An 18135-nucleotide genomic window follows, 5' to 3' on the forward strand; every position below is an offset into this window, starting at 1 on the left:
GCAAGCAAAGTCTGCTAAACCTGTTCTCGTGCAGCATAACCATCTGTTTATCACTTGAGTTGTAACTTGCCCTCCATTTCCTTGACAACACATTTTTGACCTGGGTCGCAAAGTATACTGTGCACAAGAGGCTGGGGCCGTTTCCACACGTCTTACCTGCCTGCGGAACATTGTGCAAAACTTCCGGATAACAGTGTCTTCCTGGCACGATTTTGCGCGAGAAGACTTCTGGGTCTTTCGCACACTGTTCTGCAGGCAGGTAAGACGTGTGGAAACAGCCTGGGTAGCTCAGTGATTTACAAACGACAAACTTTAGAAGAATGACGCAAGGGCTGAAATTTACATTAAGCTCCTGTATTAAAGAAAATTTTTACAAAATGATGTATCATTGGTATATGACTCCTGAAAAATTGGATAGAATGTATAAGGGGGCGTCAAATGTATGTTGGAAATGCGCTAAACACAAAGGGACATTTTTGATATGTGGTGGACATGTAAGAAAGCAAAGAGTTTTTGGTTGCAGATACAATCACCAATTCAGAAGATTTTGAAAATTAAACTTCAGCTGAAACCAGAGACTTTTGTGTTAGGAATAATGGGCAGCCAGTTGGAAAAAAGTTTCTTCTGTTCTTATACTTTATTACAGCAGCAAGAGTATTTTATGCACAAAAGTGGAAAACTACAACATTGCCTACAGTGGAGGAATGGTTGACGAAAGTTTTGGAGTTTGCGTTAATGGCAAAACTTACTGCATTAATTAGAGAAAGGACATTAGTTAACTTCTTGACTGAATGGAAACCGTTAATAGACTTTTTGCATGAAATAGTTAACAAGGATTTGATGACATCTGGATTTATGGATTAAGAAACAGGAACAATAGAAAAAAAGAGGGGTTTTGTGACTAACTTAGAATAAGTAGGACTCTAGAAATGATATATACTTGTCGCGGAGAAAATCGGAATGCAACTTGTAGTGTAATTTAGGGTTTTTTTCTCTCTTTTCCTCTTAATTTTATAGATATATGTATTGTTAGTGTGTTATGTTTAGAATTGTGTGTTTTTTCTTGTTCTCTATGTTTGTTGTTTATTGTGTTGTGGTGTGTAGTTTATAGTTTAAATAAAGAAAATTTTAATTCAGAAGAACAATGCCAAACCAAGAAAACGGTTTCCCATTTGCTGCGGCCACTTCTCTCTCTCTCTCTCACCCCCACCACCCAACACGTTGAACTATAAAACCGTACACATTTTGTGCTTTCTTCCCTTTCCAGGTTTTATACTACAAGGGCATTTATTTCTATGACCCCCCCTTCATATCAAGTTATGAAAGCAGTTGATTCCTTTGATGTGACGAGGTTCAAAGTGATGCGCAGTGATAAATGTGATTCAGAAGCAGACGTCAATTAAGCTATTTGCAAAAAAATAAAGAAGGACCCGACCGAAAGAGACATGGGGGCAGAGCTTCTGCACAAGGCTGAGAGCTTTTGCAGAACACACGGCCTGGATTCAAACGCTTCGAGTGCAACTGTCTCCTGGGCGATTTTTTTTTTTAACACCATTATATTTAATGGAAAATATTCTCTCCTCATCACCAATTTTAGGGATGTAAGTGACACTCTGAAACCTGCCTGCACTGAGTAAGCAAGCGTCTCTCTGCTCAGACAGTCCAACTTGGGCACATGAAGCTTGCCTTGTCCTGAGTCGACCTGTTTATCTTTCAAAGTCAGCACCGTCTAGTCTTGCCCCAACCTGAATGGCCCAGGCTAGCCCAATCTCTTCCTATTGTGGGTCGGCCATGGTGAGTACTCGGACAGAACACCCCCAAGAAAGTCTAGGCAGGCAGTGGCAAACTACTTCTATTGTTCTGTTGTCAGATCCTCTTTTTCCCATCTGCGGCAGACCAGGCAACTTGTCCCTTACCTACCAACCCATGGCTTAACTACAGTGATCCAGGCAACGGTCATCTCTAGGCTAGATTACTGTAACTTGCTCTGTGCGGGGCAGCCCTTGAGCCTGACCTCGAGATTACATCTGGTACAAAAGGCAACAGCGCGTGTTATTACAAGAGTGCCAAATAAGGCGCCTATAACACTGATATTACGTGAGCTGCATTGGTTGACAGTGGAGTACCGGATCAGATTCAAGGTTCTGGTATTGACCGATAAGGCCCTGTGCGGACCATCTCTCCCCATATATTCCCCAGAGGACACTCCGATCAGGGGACAAACAGCTGTTGGTGGTCCCTGGCCCCAAGGAGGCCCACCTAGCCTCGACGAGAGCCAGGGCCACCTGGTGGAACGCTCTTGTCTGCTGAGATCAAGGCCCAGCAGGACCTATTATCCTTCCACAAGAGAGAATTGTTCCGCCAGGAACATGGCTCAGGCTGGGCCTCCGCCGGCCTGAAAAAAGCGGTGTATAAAATTCTAACCCTCCCTGTGAAGGCTGTCCACCATCCTGTTTTAAAATGTGTATTAACAGAAATATGCTGCTGTTTTAAAGTTTTAATGTAGATGAAATGTTTAGTGTGTTTTAATAGGTTGTTATCCGCCCTGAGCCCACCTGCAGGGAGGGCGGAATAGAAATTTGAAATAAAATAAAATCTCTTGCCTTCAAAACCTGACAGTGTTGGCATAAGTTGGATGTAATGTGGAGGCACTTTCCACCACTACTGTCTGTTCTCACTTGCAGTGGCTCTCCCAGGTCTCCACAGCAGAGGCCTTTCACGCTTGACTTACTAACTGATCCTTTTTGCTGACAATGGCTGGGATTAAACCCAGGACCTTCTACGTGAGTTAAACATTCATTTAGGTACCAATATCTGGGCTGAACCCCAAACAGACTGAGGATACAGGGTTTTGACAAAGAGATCTTGAACCAGAGAGTTACCTGTAATATAGGGATGGATACTAAGGTGCCGTTTACAGAATGGCATTTTTGTTGCCGGAAGAAAGGAGAGAGATCGCTTTCCTCCTCCTCCTGAAGACCCCGACTTTGACCTTCACACCACAAAATCCTCGACTTTGTGGAGCAGGATTTGGGGGGGGGGAGGTGAAGGCAGGGAAGGCCCCCTCCACAGGCTTCAATGTGCTGGTGTTACTTAGGATCCAACCCAGAGTTTCTAACTTGCCATTGGCAGTTCGGAAGGCAGGCGGGCAGGAAGGTGTCATGACACATAAGAGTAATAAAAAAGTAATGACTAATGAAAAATAATAATGATTATGAGATACCAGTGCAGGGATTGCACTGGAGGGTCCAGTAGCAGTAAGCGAAGAAGTTGGGAGTGTCAGGCAGAGCAGAAAGGGGCAGGATAAGGTTCACGCACAAGGTCAAGGGCTAACGGTGACTGGGACCATTGGGCAACTGAGGGGTGGCAGGGCAGGCTAGCGGGTGACGGAGAGACAGAAGGGCCATGCCTGCAGCAGGGTCTCTTTGAGTGCTGGTACAATAAGGGGACAGAGCCCGGCTGCCTATCAAGTCTGCACTTTTATTCAGGGGTGGAAGAGACAAAGCAGCCACAGCCTGCTGGAAAGGCAGCTCCTGTGTTCCTCTCTCCTCTCCTCCCCCCCTCAGTCCAGCCCCAGTTGCTTCCTCACCTGCCCTTTTAGGTTGTGTCCCGATATGTGCTAGTGTCCCCTCACGAGCCCCCAGCTCCCCTTGGCCCTGCCCAGTGTTCGATCCCACAGACAGTGCAAGCCAACCAGGGCCACCCTAGGCATGCCGCACCAGGCCACGTTGCAGCTCCTGATGGCCCCTTTCTTGCCTGTGGCTCAGCACCCAATAAGCATTCCACCATGAAGGCCTCCTCCTGCCCCTACTTTGTTGAGCTGCTGGTAAGCACCTTAAGTGGTAGGGGGGCTCCTTTTGCCACACCCACTCTTGAACACACACACACGCACACACACACACGCACACACACACACACACACAGTTCTCCCAAGGCAAAGGCAAGGCATGCAACATTAAACTGCAAAGAAGCAGTCATTTTAAGAGCTCTCCTTGGGGTTATCCTTCCCCCTTTAATACAGTCGTGTTTGTGTGCACACTTCAGGAGAATAATCACAGGTAGTTCAAAATGCATAATCTGCCTCTGCCAAAGGCGTCTCTCCAAGCACCAGGGCCAAAACAAAAGGGAAACAAAAGTCCTTTACTGTTTCCAAGCTCAACCATTCAACAGATCTTACAAAGATCTCTTTAGAACATCGTTCATGACCATCACCCAGTCTTATGCAATTCTAAACCGAGAGAGTCATGTTTAGAGACAATAAATTAAAAACACATTCTAAAAAGATATTCAGAAAAATAGAATTCCAGCTGTCTACCAAAATATTTTTTTTAAAAAAAATCCTGGTTATCAGGTATAAACAACAAAGGTTCCAACATGTCGCCGATTATACTTTTTGTACAACACCTAGTTATTTGATTTAAAGTAGTTTGATTCAGAGAGGGTCCCTTTTTCATGGGCCAGAAGGGCTTTCTTCAGTGAACTGTCTTTTAAGCGCTTACCCAGGACAAGACAGCCAGCACCAGGCTATAAGCAGGATTCCCTCCTGAGAGGAAGGAATGCCTTTTCTCGGCTGGCTGTGGCACCCTCTGGCATTCCCATGCTTGCAAAATGGGCAACACCAGCATGTATCTGGATACCAATCTGCAACGTGTTGAATAGCTGATTCAAGAAGTCGAGGACCCCAGCGCTTCCTCCTCCCTTGACCCTCACCCCGTCAGGCAGCTCTGAGCTGAGGAAGTCATGTCTGACGAACTTCTCACCTCCAGCATTCAGTGTCACACCTGCCATGTTAAGGATAAACGGTTCCTGCCACAGCACTTCTGGGAAGAGGCATCTGATGCAAAGGCCGGGCCGGGCAGGGCAGCGAATGGAGCTTCCTCTCGCCTCCTCTCTTCCCAGGCACACCAAATTCTGATGCATCAGAAAAGAAGCAGCTCCTCAGGAAAGTGGTAGAAAGCAGTGGAGGACAAGCCACATGGCTCTGCCCCTGAGCTCCAAGGGCCTAGCTACATTTTCCTCCCGTCCTGCAAGATCTGTGCTGGGAACTTAATTCCCAGGTATGGAAGGGGGCTGATTCAGAGCAGCAGAAACACCCTGGGACCCTTCGAAGGCCAGGAAAGCAACGCGGTGGGGAAGGTCTACAACTTTCTCCCGATGTGCTGCAGTCCCGATTCAAATCTCCCTCCCTCCACACCTGAGAATTAGGTTTTCAGCACAGAAATCACACAACACGTATCTGATCATACAGACACAGGAGTGGGAAATGAAAACACAGCAGCGCAGTTTGTCCCTGAGGAACATGATGTTTGAGTAGCGCTGAGCAGATACAGGGCATTTCTACACACATCGAATAATGCACTTTCAATGCACTTTAGTAATCCTTTGGAAGTGGATTTTTTGTTTCACACACGAAAACCCTGGCTGATTCCGCAGACGTTGGATAATGCACTTTCAATGCACTTTATCAATCGTTTGAGGTGGATTTTTTGTTCCGCACACAAAAAACTCCGTTCCAAATGATCTATAAAGAGGATTAGAAGTGCTCTATCCAACGTGTGCGGAATCACTCCCAGTTCTAAATGATCACTAAAGAGCATTGAAAGTGCATTATCCAACGTGTGCAGAAGCAGCCACAGATATAAGGAAGCATCTTCAGAATAATTTCTGTATAACAGGATCCGATATATGTATGCACAATTAACTTCTAAGGGAAAGGATAGAGCACGGCATGTGCGTTGCTGCATTAAAGTCTCCCGAGAGGCTTTGCCTTGTAAACTGCAACCATGGCCAGGCAATCTCTTGCTGCCATTCTTACTGCTGCCCAATTTGCATTGCATTTAACAAGGAAAACAAATCAAAGCCTACCCAAAGGTATGTTTGCAAACTCTGAAATCCAAGCTAATAAAAATCTGTGCACAAAATACTACACCTGGTTATCTTGCAAAGGTGAGTGGACTACAGCGGAAACCCTCACCTTTGAAACCAGTTAGCTTTTTATTGCCGGCCTTTTACAACATCGGGTTTGCAAAACCTGCACACAACCTTGCCCACGCACACATACTCACACCTGCAAGGTTGTTGATAATGACAGAAGGTGACACAAGGTGAGGAGGAACACTTTCCAAAGGGGTTTCCTCACTTGCCGGATGTGCCTGGGGTAGGGATGCAGGAGTAACGCTGTTCGGAAGATGAGAATGGCTCAGATCCAGACTAGCATTTCTGCAGGCACAAGGTCTTCCGCCCACAGAGCACGATTTTTCTGCATTCCCCCGCCTTCTGCATTCCCCTGAACTTTTTGGGGGGCATTCCAGGTTGCCACAGGGGCGGGAAGGGGGGATTATACTCTGTGGGCAGAAATCCTTGTGCCCACAGAAATTCTGGCCTGAGTTCAAGCCAATGAGAGCAAGGACAATTTTCACGTGCTTGAGCTGCAGAGGAAGGGTTCTTTCTAACAGAGCATTAAGGCACGGAGAGATCTTTTCCCTCCTCTCATACATACTCGAACTGGGCAATCATTCCATGGGGTAGTCACAGTAGTCTACTGCGGCAAAAACAAACAGGTGGCGCCTTAAAGACTGACAACATTTTGTTCCTGCAAAAGCTTTCTTCGACAAGGGTCCGCTTCCTTAGATGCAATGAATCGATCCTCGCTATGCAGACTTTTTCCCATAGAGACATGCAAGTAAACCCAGCAGCCCTAACAGGTGAAATTAGCCCAATTTTGTCATACCTCAGAAACTAAGAAGACAGTCAGTAGTCAGATGGGAGACCACTAGGGTTGCCAGCTCCAAGTTGGGAAATTCCTGGAGATCTGGGGCGTGAAACCTGAAGAAAGTGAGGTTTGCGGAGGGAAAGGACCTTGGCATGGCATAATTCCATAGAGTCCACCCCCCCCCCCAAGTAGCCATTTTCTCCAGGAGACTGGTTGTAATTCCAGGAGATCTCCAGCCACTACCTGGAGGCTAGCAACCCTAGAGACCACCATGGAAGACTGGGGCTGCTATGCAGAGGCAGGCAATGGCAAACCACCTCTTCTCATGCCTTGCCTTAAAAACCCCACGAGGGGGGAAACTGCAGTAGCTGGTTGTGATTCCATGGCACACTTTACTTTATGAAAGTAAAGCAAGACAGCAGGGCCGAGGAGACATGAGAAAGGCAGGAACTACGAGGTGAAAAGTAAGGACAAAACTCGAATCTAATCAGGAAAAATACAGAGACCATTGTTATGCTAAGCTAGCTAACAACTGCAGCGGGCAGCCAGCGAACCTGACACTCGCCACCCGTTGCAGGTGACAACTAGCTTAGCATAAGTCATGCATTGTCTCTCTGAAGCCATTTTCTCCAAAGAACCACGTAAGCGAAGGCTTCGCTTCCAAGTGGATTCTCCCGAAGGGGAACTTGGCTTGCCGGGTTCGTTCTGTTTAAGAGGTTTTCGTTTCTCTCTAAGGGTCGCTTTCTTTCCTGCTGATTACTGCAATATGTGACGGGGGAACAGGAAGCTTTTCGCAGGGTGTGAACGAAGCATTTTGCATTTAAATCCAAAAACGTTTAAGTAACCAACATAAAAATAGCATACAAGTCATATAGTGATGAGTTCCATAGTATGAACTCACGAGAGACTAAACCAGTGGGCGAAGGCTTCCGTTATATGTTTACCCAGCGAAACATACAATGAGACGTTCGTTTCCTCCTGCAGTGCTGAGGTTGCCGTTTTAAGCAAACTCGAAGAAGTAAGTCCCGCTGGACGTCTTTGGCACTTACTTCTGAGTAAACATTCTTTGGACCATACTGCTGCATGTCTTAACACCAGTCCTGCCACTAACATTACTGTAGCTCCTCCATAAAGTTTCACACGGGTCCCCAACACCTCTAAAGCCAGAACAATTTTTACTTATAATTCCCTTTAGAGCATATGTAAAAGGAATATGTTTTTGGAGCTTGTTTACAGAATTCCTTGCCATAGAAAGTATCCTTCAATAGTATAGCTGAATTCATTAAAAAAAGGCTTGTGGTTAAATAAATCCATGGATGGAAGGACAGCAAGCAAATATGCCACAGGCTCTCTCGTTATACCAAAAGTAACCCTACTACCGAAATAACTTTAAATTGCTCAGGGCCATATCCTAAGATCCTAAACCAGGGGTCTCCAACCTTTTTGAGTCTGCAGGCATTTTTGAAGTTCTGACACAGGACTGTGAGCACAGCAACAAATGGCTGCTACAGGAGATGGAGCCGACCACAAAATGTCAGGGAGCTAGGTTATGCAGAATTCTACTAGTAATCTTTCAACATTTCAGGCAGAAGCTTTGTTTAACAGGATGCCTTTTAAGCTGCACAACCAGCCAGATCTCCAGTGGCCAATCAGTAGACCTGCTGGGAAAAAGCATCACCTGGCCCCACCCACTGTTGGGAACCTCACCATGTTGGGAACCCCTGTCCTAACCCATCTGGATCGGATGTGATGAGGATACCAGGCAACTACCTTGAAGACTAATAAAATTTATTCCAGTGTGCACTTTTATGAGTCAGAGCTCACTTCATCAGATACATAAAATGTACAGCCGTAGCTACGGATGTACATTTCGTACACCTGATGACGTGAGCTCTGACTCATGACCGCAACAGAGAAAAATGGCTATCCCTCTGAGCGATGACATGTATTCACAGAAGTAAAAAAAAAAGGCATTTGTTATAGCAGAAAGAGGTAAATGAAGCCATGCTACGGGGCAGACGAAAGGAACTTCTGCAGAAGATAATTAAATTGTGGGATTCGCTGCCAGGGGACGTGGCGATGGCTATGAGCAGAGATGGTTTTAAAAGAGGGCGAGATGGATTCATGGAGGCCAGGTCTATCAGTGGCTACTCGCCGTGGTGACTGAAGGGGACATCCACATTCAGAGGCAGCAACCCTCAGCATACCAGAGCGAGGAGGCGACTTCAAAGGAAGGCCTCGGCCTCTACGCCCTGGTTGCTGGCCCTCCGTGGCTACTGGTTGGCCCCTGTGTGACGCTGGACCAGCTGGTCTGATCCCCCGGGGCTCTTCAAGTTCTTCGATCCCTGGCCAAAAAAGACTTGTGCTCCTTTTTTCAAAGTGGCCTTTCTGATTCCCTGCCCATAACCAGCATTCCCCTTCCTCTCTTCTCCTATCACTCAGCCTGACATGGCTGCCCTGGCTTTCACGGGCGGTTGGAAAATGCTCGCTGGTGCCCAAGATAAACTCCTCGAAAGAGACGTCCTTCTTTACCCCCTTCTGAGCGTCAGCTGTTTGTCTGGGAGCTTTTTAAAAAAAAATCTTTTAAAAAGTGAGAGAAAATGTAGAGTGCAATTCAAGCAAGACCAAAATCCCACAAACCCTCCCCCCTCCCCAAACGGAGACAAAGAAAGAAAAGGGGAAAGAACAAAAAACAAGAGAAACACACACACACACACACACACACACACACACACCCCTTCTCCCCATCAATTCCTTCCAGCAAACTCCTCTCTCAGAGGTCTCATTGTCAATCAATTAGCCAAGGGGGGTCTGGAGGGTGGGGGGCAGCGGGAGAGACAATAGCAGGCTGTTGTATTACTATTTAATCACTTTTCCTAAATAAATAAAGCAGCCCTAAGGGACCGTCATGTCAAGGGAATGCATAGCAAAACAAAACCTTCATTTCCCCCCATTGAACACTGCCTTCCCCCCCCCTCCCCTTCCCCGGCAGGACAAGAGCGGTTATTACTGTAGCCTTAAGTCTCATCTTTGTGCAGCTCCTCTTTGATTCCCACTCGGACCCTGCCACTTTCTGGCACTAATTTGTCAGGCCGAACAAAGGAGGGATTTGTACCTCCTGTAAGGTCTCAATTAGGAAAGGCTTCTGCTGCCTTATGGGCCATTCAGATGGGACACAATGACGGTAATTACAGGAATTTGCACTAAAGGGCTGAAGAATTTGCAGCAAAACTTTTCTCCTCCTCCTCCTCCTCCTCCCCCCCTCCTTACCTCCACAAAGCTCGCCCCTCTTTTTTGCAGCTGTGGGGGTGCGGGTGGGTGCCCTGTGGGCAGAGAGCGGGAAGAGGCAGACCTGAGGCCTACCAGGCCCAACCACCACCAGCAGGCCGGCTAGGTTAAACAGCCACCCCCGTGAAGTTAAATCAGCAGCCAGCTTTTAAACCTGGGGAGAAAAGATACAACGCAGAAGCCCGGCAACTACTTTTGACCCACAACCACACAGTGGGGACTTGCTGCTCCTGAGCTTTAATGTGACCAGGAAGTCAGTTTGGAGCCATTCTTACTTACAAGGACTACTGTCGGGATTTAACTAGCTCCAGATTCTGCTCTTCCCTTCGGGAACCTCAGAAATGCTTCCTTGCCCCTTCCCTACTGGCCAGAGGGAGACAGGGGGCGCGGATCCCACTCATCAGTTCCACTTCTACTCTTGCATCAGCAAAAGATGCGCCTGTTTGTGCAAGATACCTGCGAGAGGACCGAGGAGGTCTGCTAACATGTAAATCACATAAGCTATCCCCACACACACTCTCTCGTGGGAAGAAATATCAGCGCGATCTAGGAAGTGTACAGTCCCCTCTTAGGTGAACACTGGAAAAGCATCAAGAGCCTATTGAAAATGCTCCAGCACTTCCTAGGCACGTGGGAGGATAAGAATTACGGCAGAGCTCCCGTAGGAGCAAATCAACAGCTCCTCTTTGATTCCCACTCGGACCCTAAGGCGCTTGCGCAAGACTCCTCTTTGGTCAAATTTACCACTAGAAACGACCAGCACAGAAAGCCAACATGGTGCTGGGGATACAAAGCTGGGCCCGGCCAAAACTTGGAGGCAGGGGCCTTGGTCCATGAGCAGTGGTCGTGGAGTGCAACAGTACGGTTCAACTAATACATGACAACAAAGTGAGTCTGCTAGAACTCTTCTTCAGTAGAACAAAAGAGGGGCCGGGGAGTAGTGAGAAGAGGGGAAAAATCGGGGCAGGCTGGTAAGACAGCAGACCGTACCAGCGCATAACTTCTTTTCCAAGGCTGTATGTATGGGGAGAATGCACTACATGCAATTCTCTTGATACATGTGGTTGCCATTTTGTCTGAACGAGGCAGGCAACATGTGTACTTTCAGCCTTGGGACATGTGCACCAGAACCCGGGGGGGTGGGGGTGGGAATCAACCCTCAGCTCTTTGTGGAAAGGCAATCAACCCCCAGGTACATCCTGGAGTTTTTTCCAGAATTATACCTGGTCTCCAGACCACAGATGTCAGTTCCCTGGAGAAAATGGCAGCTTTGGAGGGTGGTCTCTATGGCACCACATCTCTGTTGAGCTCCCACCTCTGCTCAAACCCCACCCTCTCCAGGCTCCACCCCCAAATCTTCAGGATAGTTGCCAGGTAGGCAGCCATGTTGGTCTGCAGCAGAATAGCAGCATTTGAGTCCAATGACACTTCAGAGGCCAACTCGTTTTCCAGAATATAAGCTTTCGAGAGTCAAAGCTCCCTTCATCAGATACCTCTGAGCTCTAACTCTTGAAGGCTTCTATCCTGGAAATCTTGCTGGTCTCTGAGGTGCCACTAGACTCAGGGCTTTTTTTCAGCGGGAACGCAGTGGAACGGAGTTCCGGCACCTCTCGTGTCCAGTGGCCCCGCCCCCCGATCTCCAGATAGAGATCAGTTCCCCTGGAGAAAATGGCTGTTTTGTAAGGGGGGTGCATGTGTTTCTCCCTCATTTCCCTCTTGAGAGTTCCACCACCTCTTTTCCCAAAAAGGAAGCCCTAACTAGACTCAAATCCTGCAAATCTCCAGGAGTTTCTCAAGCAACCTCATTCTGTGCCCCTGCGAGAGCTGTGCCAGCTCAGGCTGGCAGCCTTAACTGCCTGCTACTCTTCTCAAGCAGTGGCAGGATATTAAAAAAATCCAGCAACATCAGCCAGGTTGTCATGTGACTCCCAAAGAAAACCTGGAAGTGACATAGGGTGGCTCTAGAAATTGCCAGAAACGATGGTATTGCCGGAGTTTCTGGTGCGTCTTACAGCACTTCTGGGTTTTCCCTCCTGCCAGCAGCCAGCACTAGGCCAGGATATACCCCTTGAAGATAGGACTGGGGGCCTGATTCCCCAATATGTATGTGGGGGGAGGGTCAGGGTAATAGTTAAATAAACAAAGAAGAAAAGTCTTAAAATGTAGCAGAGGTGTTGCATCAGTGGTGGATGCAAATCCCCCCCCCACCCCAATTTCCAGCTACACCCAAGGCTACTGGAAAAAAGACAGCCTATTACTTTTTGTGAAAATATAAAATCCAGCAGTAGTTTTGAAGGGCCCCCAGCACCAACTGGGACGTACAGGGCTCTTGCCAGCTGAGATCAGAAGGACAGCAAATATGGCAGTCCTTGTATTTGCAGAGTTGGGAGTGATTTTAGGCTATGCAATAAGTAAAGGCTGGTTGGAGGGCAAGAGGTTTGTCGTGGAAATACCGGGTTCAAGACCTGTTTGGCACTAAAAGCTGTTCTGTCGTCCTGGGGTTATTTATGCACCCTTCGTTTCTCCAAACACAGCAGAGTTGCCAGCTCCGGGTTGGGGGAATTCCTGAAGATCTGTGAGCAGAGCCGGGGAAGGGGAGGGACCTCAGCTAGCGTGATGCCACAGTTCTCACAGTTCTCTTCGTCAGATGCATGGTACAGAAACTGGTCAAATATAGAAGAGGAGGGGGGAGGAGGGGAAGAGAGAGAAGATGCAACCAGAACAAAACAAAAACCAAAAGCATCCTCCCTCTCCCCCCCTAATTGCATCTTCTCTCTCCTCCCCTCCCCCCCCCTCCTCTTCTATATTTGACCAGTCTCTGTATCAGGCATCTGACGAAGAGAACTTGATTCTCGAAAGCTTATGCTACAATAAAGTTGGTTAGTCTTAAAGGTGCTACTGGACTCTTTTTGATTTTGCTACCACAGACTAACACGGCTAACTCCTCTGCATCCAGACCCAGCAGCCTGTTTGCAATGAGCCCATTACCGAGATAAGGAAAGCAGAGCAAGCCTCCTTCTCTTCCATCCAAGCTGAAACAAGACCGCCCCTTCACCAGCTCCCGCACCCCCCACCCCACCAAGCATTCTGAAGTTTTCCTTTAACAGGAGAAGATCTTAAGAGGCTGGAGGCAGAAGACGACGAGGGAGGAGATCGAGGTTTCTGCACTCCTAGTCCTTTTACACTGCATATCAGAGCCTACTGATTGCATTGATTTACCCTGTGTAACCTGCTGCCATGCTCCTGGGCACCTGAGCCCCAGGGGAGAAGGGGAGGAACATGGGCACTGCTCCAAGCATGCTAGGAGCCCTGGTCCAGGGCAGAAAGAGGAGCCCTGGAGGCTCGGTAAGAGCAGGGCAGGAGCAGTCAGGAGGCAGCGCAACCAGGGCCCGTTTCCGAGGGAGAAAACGCCTATGCAAAGGCAAAGGCCTCCTTGGGAGAAAAGGCCTACTCAGATGCGGGCCCAGAGCAGCAGGATCTGGGCAGATCCAGGAGGAGGAGGATAAAAGAGCCCAGACGAAGGAGGTAAGCACGGAAGTGCCTGGCTGGGACTAGCTAGGAACTGGGAAGGAGAGCACACAGCTGGCCTGAGCTCTCCACAGTGGGCAGAGGCCCAGGACCCCCCTGGACCAGAAAAGTGGCAGTACTGGACGAGAGGCCACAACCACCACTGGGCCAGGCCTGGGGAGATGGCCTAGCTACGGGTGGTGGCAACCCTGCCAGAAGAGGAGGTGGCCAGAGTGAGGAGCTACCGGGACCAGGAAAAGGGCTTCAGCAGGGAAGCAGGCCTGAGAACCTGGGGGAAAGCAGGTGGAGGTACTACAGGACAAACCAGCCCAGCTGCATGGTGACAGTAAACCTTGGAAAGTGATCAGAACTGAGCAAATCAATAAAAAGGGCAACCTCGGCATCTCTGGAGTGTGGCTTCGACAACGTGGATACACCAGGGCACATCCCTGGGGGGTGGCTCCCCTGGCCAGGAGGGCATCACGCCTGCCTTGAGTCTTGGTGAAAAGGGCAGACTATAAATAATGTAAATAAATAAGATAAGATGGACTTGCCACTAGGGCTCCGTGAAGATGTGCCCGGCTGATTTTTGCTAACAGAACGGCATGACTTGTTTGCCTGTTATGTTGATGGCTGAATTGGGTACACTTAGTTTCCACTACATTTCTCTGTTTAGGGTGTATAGGGAATGAGTAGCGGCAAAAGAAAAGGGGGGGGAATCTTTCTGCCTGAACTGGGCTTAACTGGACATAACACGGCTACTCGTCTTGGACATAAATAGGTTATCCTTAAAATCCAAAATAATTTACTGACACTGCCCCCTGCTGGAAGAAATCATGGCTACAACCCTGGGCGTAGCAAACAGGGCACAAGCTTCCTTCCCAGTTTCTCCCCAGGATCAGGCCTCTCTCAATAGCCACATCTTAAAAAAACAGAAACATTATGGCTTGCAATGGGCTCTGCCTGCCAATATGAGATTAAGTGGACTCTATGCGCGGACAGCACTTTCTGTTCCATTTCTACTGCCACCGTCATTTGCTCCAGCCACTGCTGCTCTGGGAAACTCCCTATATTTTATTTTATATTTTATAGTCTGCCTTTCTCACTGAGACTCAAGGCAGATTACACAGTGTAAATCAATGCAATCCATAGGATGAAGCACCTACTAAGCAATGCAATAGGACTTGGATTACAGAAATCTGAAACAAAGTGAGAAGCATTAGCCAGGATGAATGAAACAACAAAGGTATTTCAAGACATAAGGTGTTAGCAACGGGGAAAGTTCGTCTGTGTGTTATTTTGCTGGCTGCCTGAAGAAGTGCAAATGCCTTGTTAAGGGGAGATCTGCAAGCTCTGGAAACTGTCTGCCAAGATCGATGCCCGACTCAGAAGGTTGGTGCTTTTCTCACAGGCAAACCCTGTAATTAGAGCTACAGGCAAACAGGTTTTAAAGCTTACCTTTCCAATAAAAGGGACTCATCAAGTGCTGCCTTCTCGCTTGCCCAGCACGCCCCTCATCCTTGCACTCTGGGTAAACCGCGGCTGGCTCCAGCCTACTATGCTCTGCAGAACCACTACAGCAGCTGGTGCGGCAGCTAGACTAGGATGGGTGAAACGCAGGCATTTGGCTATGGAAGTTCACCGGGTGACCTTGGGCCCTACCACGCTCAGGGTTCTTGTGTGGAGAAAACGGGGAAAGGGGAGAATGGTAAGCAGAACCCGAAGTTCCTCGGTGGAAGACCAAGGTAAGAATGCACGCGCAGGCAGCAAGAGGTGAATAAATCTTCCTCTCTCTTCTGCATGGCTGAGACTTTACGCCACTGCTTCCCCTGCTACATGCTCTGAAGGGACTTTCCCCAGTCGCCCATACCCTTGAGTGAACGTCAGCTGATGCTGAGCAGGACAGAAACTGGAATACAAGTCTGAATGGTTCGCAAGACTACACGCTTGCCCTGCCCTGAAATGAATCTTGGCACAGGCATTCGTGAACAGGTCCGTACAAGTCCCACACAGAAAGGCACAAGTCCCACAAGGGGTTGAGATCAAGAGAAAGTCAGCTGAGAGCTCTTATGCCCTGCCATTGCGTACCTTCTGTGTGTTTGCTTACCTGCACACTTGAAGCTCTGGGCCGTCAGCCCTCTTTCCAAAGACAAGGTGGTCAGGATGCTCAGAAAGCTGGTGGTCACCGAATGGCGCTTGATGCTCCGCAGCTCTTTCCCACTAGAGAGGTCTTGGGCTTTGTTTCGGAGCGTCACTTGCGGGTTTGGACCCAGGCTTCGAGCCGCATTGGCGCCAGACTTCAAGGCCTCCATCCATTCCTGAGCTCTTGGGCGGGTTTCCGCACGTAGGCGGAGCACGTCTTGAGGAAAGATCACCTGAAAGCAAGAGTCACAATCGTCTAGAACATCCACCTGGACCGAGAGGCACGTGTCAATGCTGTAGCTGAACATGGGGTCTTCGTCAAGCCCGCCAGGCTGGAAAGCCATGAAGAAAGACTGGCTGAGCACAAAATGGAACGCTTTCCAGTTATTCTGGAGCGTCAGTCTGTAAAGAGTCCCGGATTTGAGGACAGTTTGGTAGTCTTTCATGTTTGGGGCCAAAGGAGTCGTTTGGAAACATTCCGGAGGTTCCTTCCACGAGCCAGGATTCGGAGCGAGGCCACACTGAGCGTTATCTAACTTCTGCGCGTTCTCCACCTGTCCCAGAGGCTTCAGGAAAGATGGCACCGAAGAACGCACAGCTTCCCAAAGCTTCTGTCCCCAGTCCAAGGCTTCCCACGGCGATTCCGCCTTGAGCTGGAGATGGGAGTTGTTGAAGAGAACGGCGTCAACCACCTTGGTTTCCACATTGATGCTTTGGAAATGCACAAGCAGGTAGATGGTAGGAAGAGTTTGGTTGCCGCTTCTGTCAAGGTGATACAGGTACAGTTTGCAGGGAGAGAGCTCTGCATAACAGGCCTGCCAAAAGCCATCATGGTTCTTAATTTCTAGGTAGCCTTTCTTCAAGATATTTGAGAACGCTGCCTTGTGTTCTGAAAGAGAATTTAGAACAAAACATAAAATGCTTTCAAGTTCTCCCTGTAGTGGTCAGTCTGGGAGATGGGCTGTTATTCCCACCAATTTCACAGTAGTCCAGAGAGGTGGGAATGGGTTTGTCTGCATAGAAGTCAATCTGCCACAGATCCAGGGGTTTTTTTCTGGGAAAAGAGGTGGTGGAACTCAGTGGGCTGCCAGAACAGGGGGCAACTCCTGGTGGGAGGTGGCGCCCCGGGTACCACATGTGCACGTGCAAAGTGCGCGCATGCTCCCAGGACCACACAATGACGTCACTTTGGGTCAGCTGAAACAAGGGGAGGAGTTTTTAAAAATGTAAATTGCCCGCAGTGAAAATGGTCACATGGCTGGTAGCCCCGCCCCCTGATCTCCAGACAGAGGGGAGTTTAGATCGCCCTCCATGCCATGCGCAGAGGGCAATCTAAACTCTCCTCTGTCTGGCGATCAGGGGGCGGGGCCACTGGCCATGTGACCATTTTCAAGAGGTGCCGGAACTCCGTTCCACCACATTCCGGCTGAAAAAAAGCCCTGCACAGATCTATACAGAACGGGTTCAAAGGAGGGGGAGTAACTGCCTAGGAAGCAATATGAAATATGCAGTGCTTTGTAGGTGAAACACAGGACCTGGATACTTTTTTGAAGACCTTCAAAAGACAGATTGTATACATGCTACACTTATTCTGAAACAATCATCCACAAAAGAGTGGTGGGGGGGAGAGTGAAGTCAGCCCATGAAATACCCAGTCATCTAACTGAGAACGTCATGTTCAGGAAGGGGTCAGGAAGGCATTTTCCTCCAGGCTAGATTGGCCAGGGGTCCTGGAGGTTTTTTGCCTTCCTCTGGGCATAGAGCAAGGGTCACTAGGGCAGTGGAGGGAGGTAATGTTTTTACTGTTTTTAATTTGTTGTCAAACCACCCTGAGCCCATCTGACGGGGAGGGCAGTCTAAAAATGTAATTAAATAAATAAATAAATAAATAACTGTGACTATTCTGCGGTGCGCAGGAGGTTGGACTAGATGACCCTTGGTCTCCCTGCTCTGTGTTTCTGTGTATTCGGGGTTCTGTGCATTCGGGGTTCCATTTGCTTCTTGAGGCCTAATCTTTTAACTTTTCCCAGTCACATTTTCCAACATCTCTCTGCAGCCGTGAACATCAGAAAGTATATTAGAAGTAACTTGGACATACTGCCAGTGAAACTATTTCCAGCAGAGCAGAATATACTGAGCAATGCAGTCCCATGATAGGAAAACTAGTACTTTTCAGAAATAAAGTGGGAAAGGGATGGTCATCTCCACGGATAATAACAACAGTGAAAACTTATATACCGCTCTTCTAAACAGAATAGTGCCCCACTCAGAGCAGCGCGCAAAGTCAGTGTATTATTGTCTCCGCAATACAGCTGGGAGCTGGGCAGAGAGGACTGGCTTACCCACAGCCACCTGCTGAGCTCATGGCAGTCGTGGGAGTCAAACCAGCAGAGCACTGATTAGCAACCCAACCACTTCATCGCTATGCTACAGTCTGGAACAATCTTGGAGAAACTTAAAAGCTTCAAACCTAAAAACAAAACAAA

The 18135-nt window shown here is 48.4% G+C and overlaps 1 protein-coding gene across 1 annotated transcript in view; it reads right to left on the reverse strand.

Moving 5' to 3' along the window:
- The window catches only part of PLEKHM3 (pleckstrin homology domain containing M3), a 104035-nt gene that overhangs the window by 64338 nt on the left and 21562 nt on the right, over positions 1 to 18135 (reverse strand). Inside the window, exon 3 of the mRNA XM_054972020.1 lies at positions 15615 to 16538. Within this exon, the coding sequence (XP_054827995.1) occupies positions 15615 to 16538 (924 nt within the window). The remainder of the gene's footprint in view (positions 1 to 15614; positions 16539 to 18135) is intronic.

This window comes from Eublepharis macularius, chromosome 2 (genome assembly GCF_028583425.1).
Source record: "Eublepharis macularius isolate TG4126 chromosome 2, MPM_Emac_v1.0, whole genome shotgun sequence".
NCBI classification, from domain to species: Eukaryota; Metazoa; Chordata; class Lepidosauria; order Squamata; family Eublepharidae; genus Eublepharis; species Eublepharis macularius.